The sequence below is a fragment of the Hyla sarda genome, chromosome 8 (genome assembly GCF_029499605.1).
Source record: "Hyla sarda isolate aHylSar1 chromosome 8, aHylSar1.hap1, whole genome shotgun sequence".
Classification (NCBI taxonomy): Eukaryota; Metazoa; Chordata; class Amphibia; order Anura; family Hylidae; genus Hyla; species Hyla sarda.
Window position 1 is genome coordinate 12,058,596 of NC_079196.1, and position 16,460 is coordinate 12,075,055.

The 16,460-nt window shown below is 44.7% G+C and overlaps 1 protein-coding gene across 8 annotated transcripts in view; it reads left to right on the forward strand.

Annotated features, from left to right (window-relative positions):
* The window catches only part of KALRN (kalirin RhoGEF kinase), a 353,691-nt gene that overhangs the window by 291,476 nt on the left and 45,755 nt on the right, over positions 1 to 16,460 (forward strand). For 6 of the 8 annotated variants that reach the window (XM_056535719.1, XM_056535720.1, XM_056535722.1 and 3 more), the window contains 6 exons: positions 1,857 to 1,949; positions 6,889 to 7,025; positions 8,200 to 8,266; positions 8,384 to 8,487; positions 11,905 to 11,974; positions 12,264 to 12,350. In XM_056535719.1, coding sequence (XP_056391694.1) covers positions 1,857 to 1,949; positions 6,889 to 7,025; positions 8,200 to 8,266; positions 8,384 to 8,487; positions 11,905 to 11,974; positions 12,264 to 12,350 — 558 coding nt within the window. The remainder of the gene's footprint in view (positions 1 to 1,856; positions 1,950 to 6,888; positions 7,026 to 8,199; positions 8,267 to 8,383; positions 8,488 to 11,904; positions 11,975 to 12,263; positions 12,351 to 16,460) is intronic. The other 2 variants (XM_056535723.1, XM_056535725.1) reach the window with 1 other exon arrangement.

Genomic DNA, 16,460 nt, shown 5'->3' on the forward strand with positions numbered 1-16,460 from the left:
AGCCCTTTTTCGCAATTATGACCACCGTCACTTTACGAATTAATAACGCGAAAACGCTTTTACCGAATATTCTGATTCTGAGATTGTTTTTTCGTGACATATTCTACTTTATTTTGGTGGTAAATTTTCGGTGTTAATTGCATCCTTTTTTGGTGAAAAATCCCAAAATTTCATGAAAATTTTGAAAATTTAGCATTTTTCTAACTTTGAAGCTCTCTAATCGTAAGGAAAATGCATATTCCAAATAAATTTTATTTTTCTTCACAAACACAATATGTCCACTTTATGTTGGGATCATAAAATGGACATATTTTTGCTTTTTTTTTTTAAATTAGAGGGCTTCAAAGTAGAGCAGCAATTTTCAAAAATGTCATGAAAATTGCTAAATCTGAAGGGACAGATGTTACAGAACTACAACTCCCAGCATGCCTGGGCAGTCCAGGCATGCTGAGAGTTGTAGTTTGGCAACATCTGGAGGGCTACTGTTTGGGCACCACTGTAACAGTAGTCTCCAAACTGTGACCCTCCAGATGTTGCAAAACTACAACTCCCAGCATGCCCAGACAGCCTTTGGCTGTCTGGGCATGCTGGGAGTTGCAGTTTGGCCCCCCTAGTGGTTGCCACAGTAAAGATCGATTTACTTTCACTTTCAATTCCCCCCCCCCCCCCCCCCCCACTGTCGATTCCCTACCTGATCAGGATCCTGCAGGCTCCAGCGAAGATCCCAGGTCCCCAGGCATCTTCTCCTGCAGGTACGGCCTCCATCTTCTTCCCAGAGCCCCTCGACATCCAGGGGCGGGCAGAACGGGGGGTTGCCATGGCAAGGGGATAGGAGTAGATTGCAGCTTTGCGATCTCACTCCTATCCTTTAGGCTGATCAGGGCTGTTGCTGACATCTCCGATCAGCCCTATTTTCTGGGTGATCGGGTCACCAGAGACCCGATCAGCCCGGAATTGGAGAAAATCGCATGTCTGAATTGACATGCGATTTTCTCCGATCGCCGACATGGGGGGGGTCTCAGGATCCCCCTGGGCGATGTGCCAGGGTGCCTGCTGAATGATTTCAGCAGGCATCCGGCTCCGGTCCCCAACCGGCTAGCGGTGGGGACCGGATTTCCCACGGGCGTATGGATACGCCCTCGGTCCTTAAGGACTCGGAATGCAGGGCGTATCCATACGCCCTGTGTCCTGAAGAGGTTAAGGCTGCAGACTCGCTGTAAGCACTAGTAGTGATCACACAGCGGAGCAGTTTTTGTTACAGTGTACCAGTATAGGTAAGAGCTGTCTGTCCGGAGTCCAGAACAGGAGAGGGATTTCTGATGCTGTTGGCTTTAGGTTCACTGATACATTGTAACAATTCTCTGCTGTGTGGACTTTGTCAGCACTTATACACTGATATGGCATTACTTACAGTGGACTGGACGTCCCCTTTTATTACGTGTATTGTTTGATGTTACAGTGATGTTATATGACGTAATGTTCCGCAGATCATCACCCTCATCATTATCAGATCACTACTCCTCCCATTTAATCAGATGGCTCTGCCGCCAAGTAACCGCACCTCCTCCCCTTGTGTAAATGAACCACCCGGGTCGTTCTGTGACCCTACAACATACTAGAGCCTATCAGCCACAATGCTGGGACTTGTTGTTCACTAGCGCACTGCCTTCCCATGGTATATGGATGGGTTGTGGTGGCAGGGCGATGGTTTGGGGTGACGTCTGCCCTTCTGCTCACTAACACTGTTCACGCTTTCTTTCCCTGTAACTCCCTGTGGCTCCCGCCTGACTCCTCTGCTGCTTCTCCCTGTCGGCTGCTGCTAACACGCTTTCTTTTTGCACGGCCGCGGCTTCCAGCCTTCCTTACTTGTGGCCCGACAGAGCTCTGCAGACGTCCCCAGCGCCGCTGAGCTGGTCAGTGCCATAGAGAACCTGGTCAGGAACAAGATGGTAAGTGACAGGGTCCCATCTGCAAGACACTGAGTGTATATCTGTATACAGACAGGAGTCCACTATATCATCTATACTAACTATGCAAAGGCTGGACACCACTACATCTGTATACAGACTGGATACCACTACATCAACTACACTACATCTGTATACAGGCTGGACACCACTACATCAACTACACTACATCTGTATACAGGCTGGACACCACTACATCACTTATACTACATCTGTATACAGACTGGACACCACTACATCAACTACACTACATCTGTATACAGACTGGACACCACTACATCAACTACACTACATCTGTATACAGACTGGACACCACTACATCATCTACACTGCATCTGTATACAGACTGGACACCACTACATCTGTATACAGACTGGATACCACTACATCAACTACACTACATCTGTATACAGGCTGGACACCACTACATCATCTACACTACATCTGTATACAGACTGGACGCCACTACATCATCTACACTACATCTGTATACAGACTGGACACCACTACATCTGTATACAGACTGGACACCACTACATCAACTACACTACATTTGTTTACAGACTGGACACCACTACATCAACTACACTACATCTGTATACAGACTGGATACCAATACATCAACTACACTACATCTGTATACAGACTGGATACCACTACATCAACTACACTACATCTGTATACAGACTGGACACCACTACATCAACTACACTACATCTGTATACAGGCTGGACACCACTAAATCAACTACACTACATCTGTATACAGGCTGGATACCACTACATCACTTATACTACATCTGTATATAGACTGGACACCACTACATCAACTACACTACATCTGTATAAAGGCTGGACACCACTACATCATCTACACTTTATCTGTATACAGACTGGACACCACTACATCAACTACACTACATCTGTATACAGGCTGGGCACCACTACATCATCTACACTACATCTGTATACAGACTGGACACCACTACATCAACTACACTACATCTGTATACAGGCTGGACACCACTACAACTGTATACAGACTGGATACCACTACATCAACTACACTACATCTGTATACAGACTGGATACCACTACATCATCTACACTACATCTGTATACAGACTGGACACCACTACATCACTTATACTACATCTGTATACAGGCCGGACACCACTACATCACTTATACTACATCTGTATACAGACTGGATACCACTACATCAACTACACTACATCTGTATACAGACTGGATACCACTACATCATCTACACTACATCTGTATACAGACTGGACACCACTACATCAACTACACTACATCTGTATACAGGCTGGACACCACTACATCACTTATACTACATCTGTATACAGGCTGGACACCACTACATCATCTACACTACATCTGTATACAGACTGGACACCACTACATCAACTACACTACATCTGTATACAGACTGGACACCACTACATCAACTACACTACATCTGTATACAGACTGGACACCACTACATCAACTACACTACATCTGTATACAGGCTGGACACCACTACATCAACTACACTACATCTGTATACAGGCTGGACACCACTACATCAACTACACTACATCTGTATACAGACTGGATACCACTACATCATCTACACTACATCTGTATACAGACTGGACACCACTACATTATCTACACTACATCTGTATACAGACTGGACACCACTACATCACTTATACTATATCTGTATACAGACTGGACACCACTACATCAACTACACTACATCTGTGTACAGACTGGACACCACTACATCACTTATACTACATCTGTATACAGACTGGACACCACTACATCAACTACACTACATCTGTATACAGACTGGACACCACTACATCATCTACACTACATCTGTATACAGACTGGACACCACTACATCTGTATACAGACTGGACACCACTACATCAACTACACTACATCTGTATACAGACTGGACACCACTACATCAACTACACTACATCTGTATACAGACTGGACACCACTACATCACTTATACTACATCTGTATACAGACTGGACACCACTACATCAACTACACTACATCTGTATACAGACTGGATACCAATACATCAACTACACTACATCTGTATACAGACTGGACACCACTACATCAACTACACTACATCTGTATACAGACTGGACACCACTACATCACTTATACTATATCTGTATACAGACTGGACACCACTACATCAACTACACTACATCTGTATACAGACTGGACACCACTACATCAACTACACTACATCTGTATACAGACTGGACACCACTACATCAACTACACTACATCTGTATACAGACTGGACACCACTACATCAACTACACTACATCTGTATACAGACTGGACACCACTACATCACTTATACTACATCTGTATACAGACTGGACACCACTACATCAACTACACTACATCTGTATACAGACTGGACACCACTACATCACTTATACTACATCTGTATACAGACTGGACACCACTACATCAACTACACTACATCTGTATACAGACTGGACACCACTACATCATCTACACTACATCTGTATACAGACTGGACACCACTACATCAACTACACTACATCTGTATACAGACTGGACACCACTACATCACTTATACTACATCTGTATACAGACTGGACACCACTACATCAACTACACTACATCTGTATACAGACTGGACACCACTACATCAACTACACTACATCTGTATACAGACTGGACACCACTACATCACTTATACTATATCTGTATATAGACTGGACACCACTACATCAACTACACTACATCTGTTTACAGACTGGACACCACTACATCAACTACACTACATCTGTATACAGACTGGACACCACTACATCAACTACACTACATCTGTATACAGACTGGACACCACTACATCAACTACACTACATCTGTATACAGACTGGACACCACTACATCACTTATACTATATCTGTATACAGGCAGATGTTGTCTATACTACGTATGTGCTCAGACAAGGCCCACTATATACACTGCTCAATAAAATAAAGGGAACACTTAGACAACACAATGTAACTCCAAGTCACTGACACTTGTGTGAGATCCCACTGTCCACTCAGGAAGAACACTGATTGACAATCAATTTCACATGGAACAGACAACACGTGGAAATTATAGACAATTAGCAAGACAATAAAGGAGTGGTTCTGCAGGTGGTGACCACAGACCACTTCTCTGTTCCTATGCTTCCTGGCTAATGTTTTGATCACTTTTGAATGCTGGCGGTGCTTTCACTCTAGTGGCAGCATGAGACTGAGTCTACCACCCACACAAGTGGCTCAGGTAGTGCAGCTCATCCAGGGGGGCACATCAATGCGAGCTGTGGCAAGAAGGTTTGCTGTGTCTGTCAGCGTAGTGTCCAGAGCATGGAGGCGCTACCAGGAGACAGGCCAGTACATCAGGAGATGTGGAGGAGGCCGTAGGAGGACAACAACCCAGCAGCAGGACCGCTACCTCTGCCTTTGTGCAAGGAGGAGCAGGAAGAGCACTGCCAGAGCCCTGCAAAATGACCTCCAGCAGGCCACAAATGTGCATGTGTCCACTCAAACGGTCAGAAACAGACTCCATGAGGGTGGTATGAGGGCCCGAAGTCCACAGGTGGGGGTTGTTCTTACAGCCCAACACTGTTCAGGACGTTTGGCATTTGCCAGAGAACAGAAAATTGGCAACTTCACCACTGACGCCCTGTGCTCTTCACAGATGAAAGCAGGTTCACACTGAGCACATGTGACAGACGTGACAGAGTCTAGAGACGCTGTAGAAAACGTTCTGCTACCTCCAACATCCTCCAGCAAGACTGGTTTGGTGGTGGGCCAGTAATGGTGTGGGGTGGCATTTCTTTGGGGGGGTTGCAAAGCCCTCCATGTGCTTGCCAGAGGTGTCCTGACTGCCATTAGGTACCGAGATGAGATCCTCAGACCCCTTGTGAGACCATATGCTGGTGCGGTTGGCCCTGGGTTCTTCCTAATACAAGTCAATGCTAGACCTCATGTGGCTGGAGTGTGTCAGCAGTTCGTGTAAGAGGAAGGCATTGATGCTATGGACTGGCCGCCCGTTACCCTGAATCCGATTGAGCACATCTGGGACGTCTCGCTCCATCCACCACAGACTGTCCAGGAGTTGGCGGATGCTTTAGTCCAGTTCTGGAAGGACATCCCTCAGGAGACCATCCTCCACCTCATCAGGATCATGCCCAGACGTTGTAGGGAGGTCATACGGGCACGTGGAGGCCACACACACTACTGAGCCTCATTGGGACTTGTTTTAAGGACATTACATAAAGTTGGATCAGCCTGTAGTGCGGTTTTCCACTGTGATTTTGAGTGTGACTCCATATCCAGACCTCCATGGGTTCATACATTTGATTTCCATTGATAATTTTGTGTGATTTTGTTGTCAGCGCATTCAACTATGTAAAGACGAAAGTATTTCATACGATTAGTTCATTCATTCAGATCTAGGATGTGTTATCTTAGTGTTCCCTTTATTTTTTTATAACAGTGTATATACACTAGTTCTCCGCTATATCACCTACACTACATCTGTATACAGACTGGACACTACTACATAACCTACACTACATAGATTCACAGACTGGACACTACTATATCAGTGCACAGACAGTCACCTTCACGGTATAGACAGTACTCCATCATTTATTAGTACATATAGAGTATGCTGGGACTTGTAGTCCCTTTGTAGCTTTCTTCGCATGCTGCACCCCCATCTTCTCCCACATGTTCTTTAGATTTCTGGGAAGATCTGGAGACCCCCAGATACATCATCTGCCATGTTGTGACCTGTGATATGTGACCGTCCTCCTGACCCCCCTCCTCTTCTCTCCACAGACCATCGATGGCGGCTCCTACAGAAGCCCTCAGATCAGCTCTGTGACTGACGGCTACAATAATGAAGGAATGTCCCCGCCGCCCACCCCAAGGAACCTCGAGGAGGAGCAGAAGGCGAAGGCTCTGAGGGGGCGAATGTGAGTGACATGTGTCTGATCCCCTGCTGCTCTGCACCCCTTTCTCCTGGCCCCATACCCCACTACATGTACAGGGAGGAGGGGGGCTCTCTGGGGTAGCGGCTGCACATAGACGCTTCCATTGAGGCGGCGGTGGCCTCGTGCCAGCAGCATCTTGTGTCTCGTTACGATTCTTCTGAACTGAAACAAAGCAGTTCCTATGAAAGGGAAAAATAACATCTCTGCCGTAACACTGGAGTCATTGTGTGCGGAGAGGCCTTTGTTATACCAGCTGTGCGATAACCACTACTACTGCGATACTGCTACCTCTGTGTCCTGCCTGACTCCTCATCTATAATACATCCTACCTATTTCCTAATCCACTTCCTCCAATGCATCCTACCTATTTCCTAATCCACTTCCTCCAATACATCCTGCCTATTTCCTGATCCCCTTCCTCCAATACATCCTGCCCATGTCCTAATCCACTTCCTCCAATACATCCTACCTATTTCCTAATCCACTTCCTCCAATACATCCTACCTATTTCCTAATCCACTTTCTCCAATACATCCTGCCCATGTCCTGATCCACTTCCTCTAATGCATCCTGCCCATGTCCTAATCAACTTCCTCCAATACATCCTACCTATTTCCTAATCCACTTCCTCCAATACATCCTACCTATTTCCTAATCCACTTTCTCCAATACATCCTGCCCATGTCCTGATCCACTTCCTCTAATGCATCCTGCCCATGTCCTGATAGACTTCCTCTAATGCATCCTGCCCATGTCCTGATCCACTTCCTCTAATGCATCCTGCCCATGTCCTGATCCACTTCCTCCAATACATCCTGCACATGTCCTGATAGACTTCCTCTAATGCATCCTGCCCATGTCCTAATCCACTTCTTCCAATACATCCTACCTATTTCCTAATCCACTTCCTCCAATCCATCCTGCCCATGTCCTGATCCACTTCCTCCATTACATCCTGCCCATGTCCTGATCCACTTCCTCCATTACATCCCGCCCATGTCCTGATCCACTTCCTCCATTACATCCTGCCCATGTCCTGATCCACTTCCTCCATTACATCCTGCCCATGTCCTGATAGACTTCCTCTAATGCATCCTGCCTGTTTCCTGATCCACCTGCCCATACATTTATTCTCTCCCTCTGCTTTGTTCTATAGGTTTGTATTAAATGAGTTGGTGCAGACAGAGCGGGACTACGTGAAGGACCTGGGTGTAGTGGTGGAGGTAAGTGTGTGTGCAGCCGCCCCGCTCACTGCTCTATTCACTGACATGGTCAGGACCTCAGGGTCAGAGGAATGTACTGGTTGTACTTATGGTAAATCCTCTGTCTCCACCGCACAGGGCTTCATCCCCAGGATAGAAGAGAAAGGACAGTCAGAGGACATGAACGGGAAGGAAAAGATAGTGTTTGGTAACATTCACCAGATCTACGACTGGCACAAAGAGTAAGTGTTCAGCTCTTCTCATCCATGACAGATATGTATATATGTTTGTGTATATGGCGGTGGAATGGGCTTTGCTTATGTCAAATTCTATATTTGGAAAATATTACCATCTGCCCCATATAATGTGCTCGACTTCCTTCCCTCTAAAACAGTGTTTTCCAAACAGTGTGTCTCCAGCTGTTGAAAACTAGAACTATCAGCATGCCCGGAAAGCCTTTGGCTGTCTGAGCCTGCTGGGAGTTGTTGTTTTGCCACAGCTGGAGGCACACTGTTTGGAAAACACTTCCCTAGAAAACCAACAGTACTTGGCATTTAACCAGTGGTGCAAAAACTTTCTGTCTATACGTGTGTTTATATCCTATATTTCCCACCCTTCCCATGCACAAACTCCTGTGAGGAAGGGAAGAGGTTAATAAATGTTTTTTGTTTTTTTTGTGCCCCAGTCACCTTCCATTCTCTTGTTGATGTGCCGTAGACACCGGCCTCACTGTTCATGTTTCAACAACTAATCATTAGGAGGCCAGTCTGTAATAATGCGGCACCAGCCATCCCCCGCTGCCCCCTGCGCCACAGAGGACAACCTGTGCCAGGCGTTATCTGTCAGCAAAGTAACAACTCAGATGAACCTTAGCGAAACTGCAGAGGATGGCGCCGGGGAATGTGGAATAGGTGGGGGGTGAGGATTAGGGGTGAGGATGAGGTGAGCAATGAGGAAGAGGATTAGAGGTAAGGATAAGGGAAAAGAATAAGAAAAAGGGATAAGGTATGAGGTGAGGGGTATAAGGGGTGTAAGTGGTGAGAAATAGGCAAAGGATTAGGAGTGAGGGGTAAATATAAGGGGTGAGGATGTGGGCTAGGGATAAAAGATTGGGATGCTCCAAGGGGTAGGAATAAGAGATGAGGATGAGGTAAAGATAAGGAATGGTGAGGGGTAGGGATAAGGGGTTAGGTTAAAGTGAAGGGTAAGGATAAGAAGTAATGATGAGGTAAGGTTAAGGGATGGTGAGGGGTAAGGATAAGGGAATAAGATGAGGTGGGGGAAAGGGATGAGGGAGGGGTAAGAATGAAGGGATGGTGAGATGATGGTAAGGGGTAAGGATAAGGGTTGAGGCGAGGGTTAAGGAATGAGGTGAGGGGTAAGGATTAGGGATGAGGTGAGGGGTAAGGATTAGGGATGAGGTGAGGGGTAAGGATAAGGGATGAGGTGAGGGGTAAGGATAAGGGATGAGGTGAGGGGTAAGGATAAGGGATGAGGTGAGGGGTAAGGATAAGGGATGAGGCGAGGGGTAAGGATAAGGGATGAGGTAAGGATAAGGGATGAGGTGAGGGGTAAGGATAAGGGATGAGGTGAGGGGTAAGGATAAGGGATGAGGTGAGGGGTAAGGATAAGGGATGAGGTGAGGGGTAAGGATTAGGGATGAAGTGAGGGGTAAGGATTAGGGATGAGGTGAGGGGTAAGGATTAGGGATTAGGTGAGGGGTAAGGATTAGGGATGAGGTGAGGGGTAAGGATTAGGGATGAGATGAGGGATAAGGATAAGGGATGAGGTGAGGGGTAAGGATTAGGGATGATGTTAGAAGTAAAGGATTAGGGATGAGGTGAGGGGTAAGGATTAGGGATGATGTGAGGGGTAAGGATTAGGGATGAGGTGAGGGGTAAGGATTAGGGATGAGGTGAGGGGTAAGGATTAGGGATGAGATGAGGGGTAAAGGATAATCGATGAGATGAGGGGTAAGGATTAGGGATGAGGTGAGGGGTAAGGATAAGGGATGAGGTGAGGGGTAAGGATTAGGGATGATGTGAGGGGTAAGGATTAGGGATGAGGTGAGGGGTAAGGATTAGGGATTAGGTGAGGGGTAAGGATTAGGGATGAGGTGAGGGGTAAGGATTAGGGATGAAGTGAGGGGTAAGGATAAGGGATGAGGTGAGGGGTAAGGATAAGGGATGAGGTGAGGGGTAAGGATAAGGGATGAGATGAGGGGTAAGGATTAGGGATGAGGTGAGGGGTAAGGATTAGGGATGATGTTAGAAGTAAAGGATTAGGGATGATGTTAGAAGTAAAGGATTAGGGATGATGTTAGAAGTAAAGGATTAGGGATGAATTGAGGGGTAAGGATTAGGGATGAGGTGAGGGGTAAGGATTAGGGATGAGGTAAGGGGTAAGGATAAGGGATGAGATGAGGGGTAAGGATTAGGGATGAGGTGAGGGGTAAGGATTAGGGATGAGGTGAGGGGTAAGGATTAGGGATGAGGTGAGGGGTAAGGATTAGGGATGAGGTGAGGGGTAAGGATTAGGAATGAGGTGAGGGGTAAGGATTAAGGATGAGGTGAGGGGTAAGGATAAGGGATGAGGTGAGGGGTAAGGATTAGGGATGAGGTGAGGGGTAAGGATAAGGGATGAGGTGAGGGGTAAGGATAAGGGATGAGGTGAGGGGTAAGGATTAGGGATGAGGTGAGGGGTAAGGATTAGGGATGAGGTAAGGGTTAAGGATTAGGGATGAGGTAAGGGGTAAGGATAAGGGATGAGGTGAGGGGTAAGAATTAGGGATGAGGTAAGGGGTAAGAATTAGGGATGAGGTGAGGGGTAAGGATTAGAGATGAGGTGAGGGGTAAGGATAAGGGATGAGGTGAGGGGTAAGGATTAGGGATGAGGTGAGGGGTAAGGATTAGGGATGAGGTAAGGGGTAAGGATAAGGGATGAGGTGAGGGGTAAGGATTATGGATGAGGTGAGGGGTAAGGATTAGGGATGAGGTTAGAAGTAAAGGATTAGGGATGAGATGAGGGGTAAGGATTAGGGATGAGGTTAGAAGTAAAGGATTAGGGATGAGATGAGGGGTAAGGATTAGGGATGAGGTGAGGGGTAAGGATTAGGGATGAGGTTAGAAGTAAAGGATTAGGGATGAGATGAGGGGTAAGGATTAGGGATGAGGTGAGGGGTAAGGATTAGGGATGAGGTGAGGGGTAAGGATAAGGGGCTAAGAGAGAGATTTGTCCATGACCTCAGAGGGGTCACCATCATATCTTAGTGTTTCCTTCAGTAGACAAGGTTCTGATCATGACGCCATGATTGTTAAGCGTCACATAAATCTGTTGTCATTTTATTGTTCTCCTTCCACAGTAACAGATTTACCAATATTTATTTCCACCATTTTACCATTTGGGGGGATGAATATTTTTGATATAAACATCTTCAGTTTATAAGAGAAGTCAATGAGTAACATAAACACGTGTTTCCTATTTTGCACCAATAGAGAATGGTTTTCATTGTATGTAAAGAGGAGACCAGAGTTCTAATCATTAACCCTTGAGTATCTGTGTTCACTCTCCAAACCCATATATGTTTTGCAGAATGTTACTGCCTTTTAACCCCTTGAACCCTGTAGACCTCTCTCTCAATGTTAATTCTTTTCTTTTAGTTTTTTTCTGGGGGAGCTGCAGAAATGTCTCCCGGAGCCAGAGCGGCTGGCCCAGCTTTTCATTAAACACGTAAGTACATTCCTCTTTTGGACCCGGTGTGCTCGGTGGTGTCACCATATGAGTATTGATCACTGATAGTCTTTATGGGAGGTGAGAGGTCACTGCGCAGTATTAATCTTGTTCCTTCTTTGTACATTGCTCACTGGTTCTTTGGATGCAGCCTGCACTGTAAAGAATGGTGGTTTTCATTCTGGTTGTCATGGCTACATCCAGAGTCCTGTGTATAAGGATACATGTGATCTCCTCTATAATAGGTGCACTGTACTGTTAATATTCATTGTTTTCTCTGTGTGTCCAGGAGAGGAAGCTGCACATGTACGTGGTCTACTGCCAGAACAAACCGCGCTCCGAATATATAGTCGCTGAGTACGATTCCTTCTTTGAGGTAAAAAAAAAGATGCGCAGTTATATTACTGAACACGTTATTATCTAGAGCTACATTACCTTAGATCTTCATGTTACCACTTACAGAACCATTCAGAAGTATTCATCCCCTTGGACTTTTTGACATTTTTGCTGTTACAAATTGTAAAATGAAAATACTTAAATTTGATAATTCTAGGTAACTGTACATATATTACTGATCCTGAGTTATATCCTGTATTATACTCCAGAGCTGTACTCACTATTCTGCTGGTGAGGTCACTGTGTACATACATTACATTACTTATCCTGTACTGATCCTGAGTTATATCCTGTATTATACTCCAGAGCTGTACTCACTATTCTGCTGGTGAGATCACTGTGTACATACATTACATTACTTATCCTGTACTGATCCTGAGTTATATCCTGTATTATACTCCAGAGCTGTACTCACTATTCTGCTGGTGAGGTCACTGTGTACATACATTACATTACTTATCCTGTACTGATCCTGAGTTATATCCTGTATTATACTCCAGAGCTGTACTCACTATTCTGCTGGTGAGATCACTGTGTACATACATTACATTACTTATCCTGTACTGATCCTGAGTTATATACTGTATTATACCCCAGAGCTGTACTCACTATTCTGCTGGTGAGGTCACTGTGTACATACATTACATTACTTATCCTGTACTGATCCCGAGTTATATCCTGTATTATACTCCAGAGCTGTACTCACTATTCTGCTGGTGAGGTCACTGTGTACATACATTACATTACTTATCCTGTACTGATCCTGAGTTATATCCTGCATTATACTCCAGAGCTGTACTCACTATTCTGCTGGTGAGGTCACTGTGTACATACATTACATTACTTATCCTGTACTGATCCTGAGTTATATCCTGTATTATACTCCAGAGCTGTACTCACTATTCTGCTGGTGAGGTCACTGTGTACATACATTACATTACTGATCCTGTACTGATCCTGAGTTATATCCTGTATTATACTCCAGAGCTGTACTCACTATTCTGCTGGTGAGGTCACTGTGTACATACATTACATTACTTATCCTGTACTGATCCTGAGTTATATCCTGTATTATACTCCAGAGCTGTACTCACTATTCTGCTGGTGGGGTCACTGTGTACATACATTACATTACTTATCCTGTACTGATCCCGAGTTATATCCTGTATTATACTCCAGAGCTGTACTCACTATTCTGCTGGTGAGGTCACTGTGTACCTACATTACATTACTTATCCTGTACTGATCCTGAGTTATATCCTGTATTATACTCCAGAGCTGTACTCACTATTCTGCTGGTGAGGTCACTGTGTACATACATTACATTACTTATCCTGTACTGATCCCGAGTTATATCCTGTATTATACTCCAGAGCTGTACTCACTATTCTGCTGGTGAGGTCACTGTGTACATACATTACATTACTTATCCTGTACTGATCCCGAGTTATATCCTGTATTATACTCCAGAGCTGTACTCACTATTCTGCTGGTGAGGTCACTGTGTACAAACATGACATTACTTATCCTGTACTGATCCTGAGTTATATCCTGTATTATACTCCAGAGCTGTACTCACTATTCTGCTGGTGAGGTCACTGTGTACAAACATGACATTACTTATCCTGTACTGATCCTGAGTTATATCCTGTATTATACTCCAGAGCTGTACTCACTATTCTGCTGGTGGGGTCACTGTGTACATACATTACATTACTTATCCCGTACTGATCCTGAGTTATATCCTGTATTATACTCCAGAGCTGTACTCACTATTCTGCTGGTGGGGTCACTGTGTACATACATTACATTACTTATCCTGTACTGATCCTGAGTTATATCCTGTATTATACTCCAGAGCTGTACTCACTATTCTGCTGGTGAGATCACTGTGTACATACATTACATTACTTATCCTGTACTGATCCTGAGTTATATCCTGTATTATACCCCAGAGCTGTACTCAGTATTCTGCTGGTGAGGTCACTGTGTACATACATTACATTACTTATCCTGTACTGATCCTGAGTTATATCCTGTATTATACCCCAGAGCTGTACTCACTATTCTGCTGGTGGGGTCACTGTGTACATACATTACATTACTTATCCCGTACTGATCCTGAGTTATATCCTGTATTATACTCCAGAGCTGTACTCACTATTCTGCTGGTGGGGTCACTGTGTACATACATTACATTACTTATCCTGTACTGATCCTGAGTTATATCCTGTATTATACTCCAGAGCTGTACTCACTATTCTGCTGGTGAGGTCACTGTGTACATACATTACATTACTTATCCTGTACTGATCCTGAGTTATATCCTGTATTATACCCCAGAGCTGTACTCACTATTCTGCTGGTGGGGTCACTGTGTACATACATTACATTACTTATCCCGTACTGATCCTGAGTTATATCCTGTATTATACTCCAGAGCTGTACTCACTATTCTGCTGGTGGGGTCACTGTGTACATACATTACATTACTTATCCCGTACTGATCCTGAGTTATATCCTGTATTATACTCCAGAGCTGTACTCACTATTCTGCTGGTGGGGTCACTGTGTACATACATTACATTACTTATCCTGTACTGATCCTGAGTTATATCCTGTAGATCTTTTATTAAAAAATATAAAACATTACAAAAAGAACAAACATCACCATAACAATAATACAAACAACATACACCTGTATAATATATACAAAAATGAGTCCATATTAGTCCAAAAATGTCCAACCAAGTATCTTCTGGTCCAGCCTCATTCTCACCAAACACACCGCTATAATAACAACAACTACTAAACACTCTACAATAATAATAATACTTACAGTAATAATAATAATAACAGTAATAATAATAACAACAATAATAACTAAAAACTGGTCCGGTTGCATTTCCCCACCCAAAATAATAAATATGTCAAACCACCAACAAACACCGCAAACAGAAAAACAGAATATACAATGTTTTTTTTTTGGGCCCTGAGCTGGTCCCGCATCCCATGCCCCCAGTACATGATAACAGACGTCCATGAACCAGTCCAGGATTTTTTTTTTTTTTTTTTTTTTTTTTTTTTTAATAAAAAGTCCCACACAGAAACCCCCCTCCCCCCATCTACCCACCACCCAACCTAACACTGAACCCCAACACAACACAACCCTTAGAAAAAAAACACAATATATATATATATATATATATATATATATATATACACACACATATACATAAATGTACAAACAAAACAAATATATACAAAATAATGCAAACTATACAAACCAAACAACAAACAACAATAAGGTTTTTCAATCACACAAACCCCTAAAGCTCAAGTTCAGTGCCTGCAAGCCCTATATCACCATATATCTACAGCACAAAACAAAAAGACTAATGTGCCAGCATCAGCCCACCACCAGGGGGAGACAACAGGCTAAGGCACTTTAAAGGCAGAGCCCCTCCACAGACGAGAGGCCCTGCCAGCACCCAGCCTCTCGTACTCCAGAGAACGCACCTTCACCAGGTCACCAAGAATGTTCCTAACCACCTCACCCACAGGGAGGATTTTACGCTGCGTCGACACTAAACACCGTGCGTTCCACGTGTAATACCTGACCACTGAGCTGACTAGGAATAAAGTGCACCGGTCCCAGCCTCCAAGATTTCTGAATGCCCCATAGGCCCATTCCGCATAGGAGAGACTGGCCAGCCGAGGCCAACCAATGGAAGCGCCCACCCTGTTGTAAACCTCTGTGTTAAAGGGACAATGAAGCAGAAAATGCTCCATGCTTTCCAGCATGCCTCCACACTCTTCGCGGGGACATCCCCGGTCATCAGAGCTCCTGCACTTCAGATTGTCCCTCACACACAGTTTCCCATGGAAGCAGCGCCAAGTCAAGTCCCAAAACTTCAAGGGGATCCTGATAGAATTCAAAAGCTCTAAACCCACCTCCAGATCCCGACTTGGGCAATCCTTGAGCGCCAATGGCCTCTGGAAATGAGAAGACAGGACCCTCTTGTCAAGGAATTTCCTCGACAGAGTCCTAATCTCCCACATCCCCAGACCCCACCGACGAATAACCTTC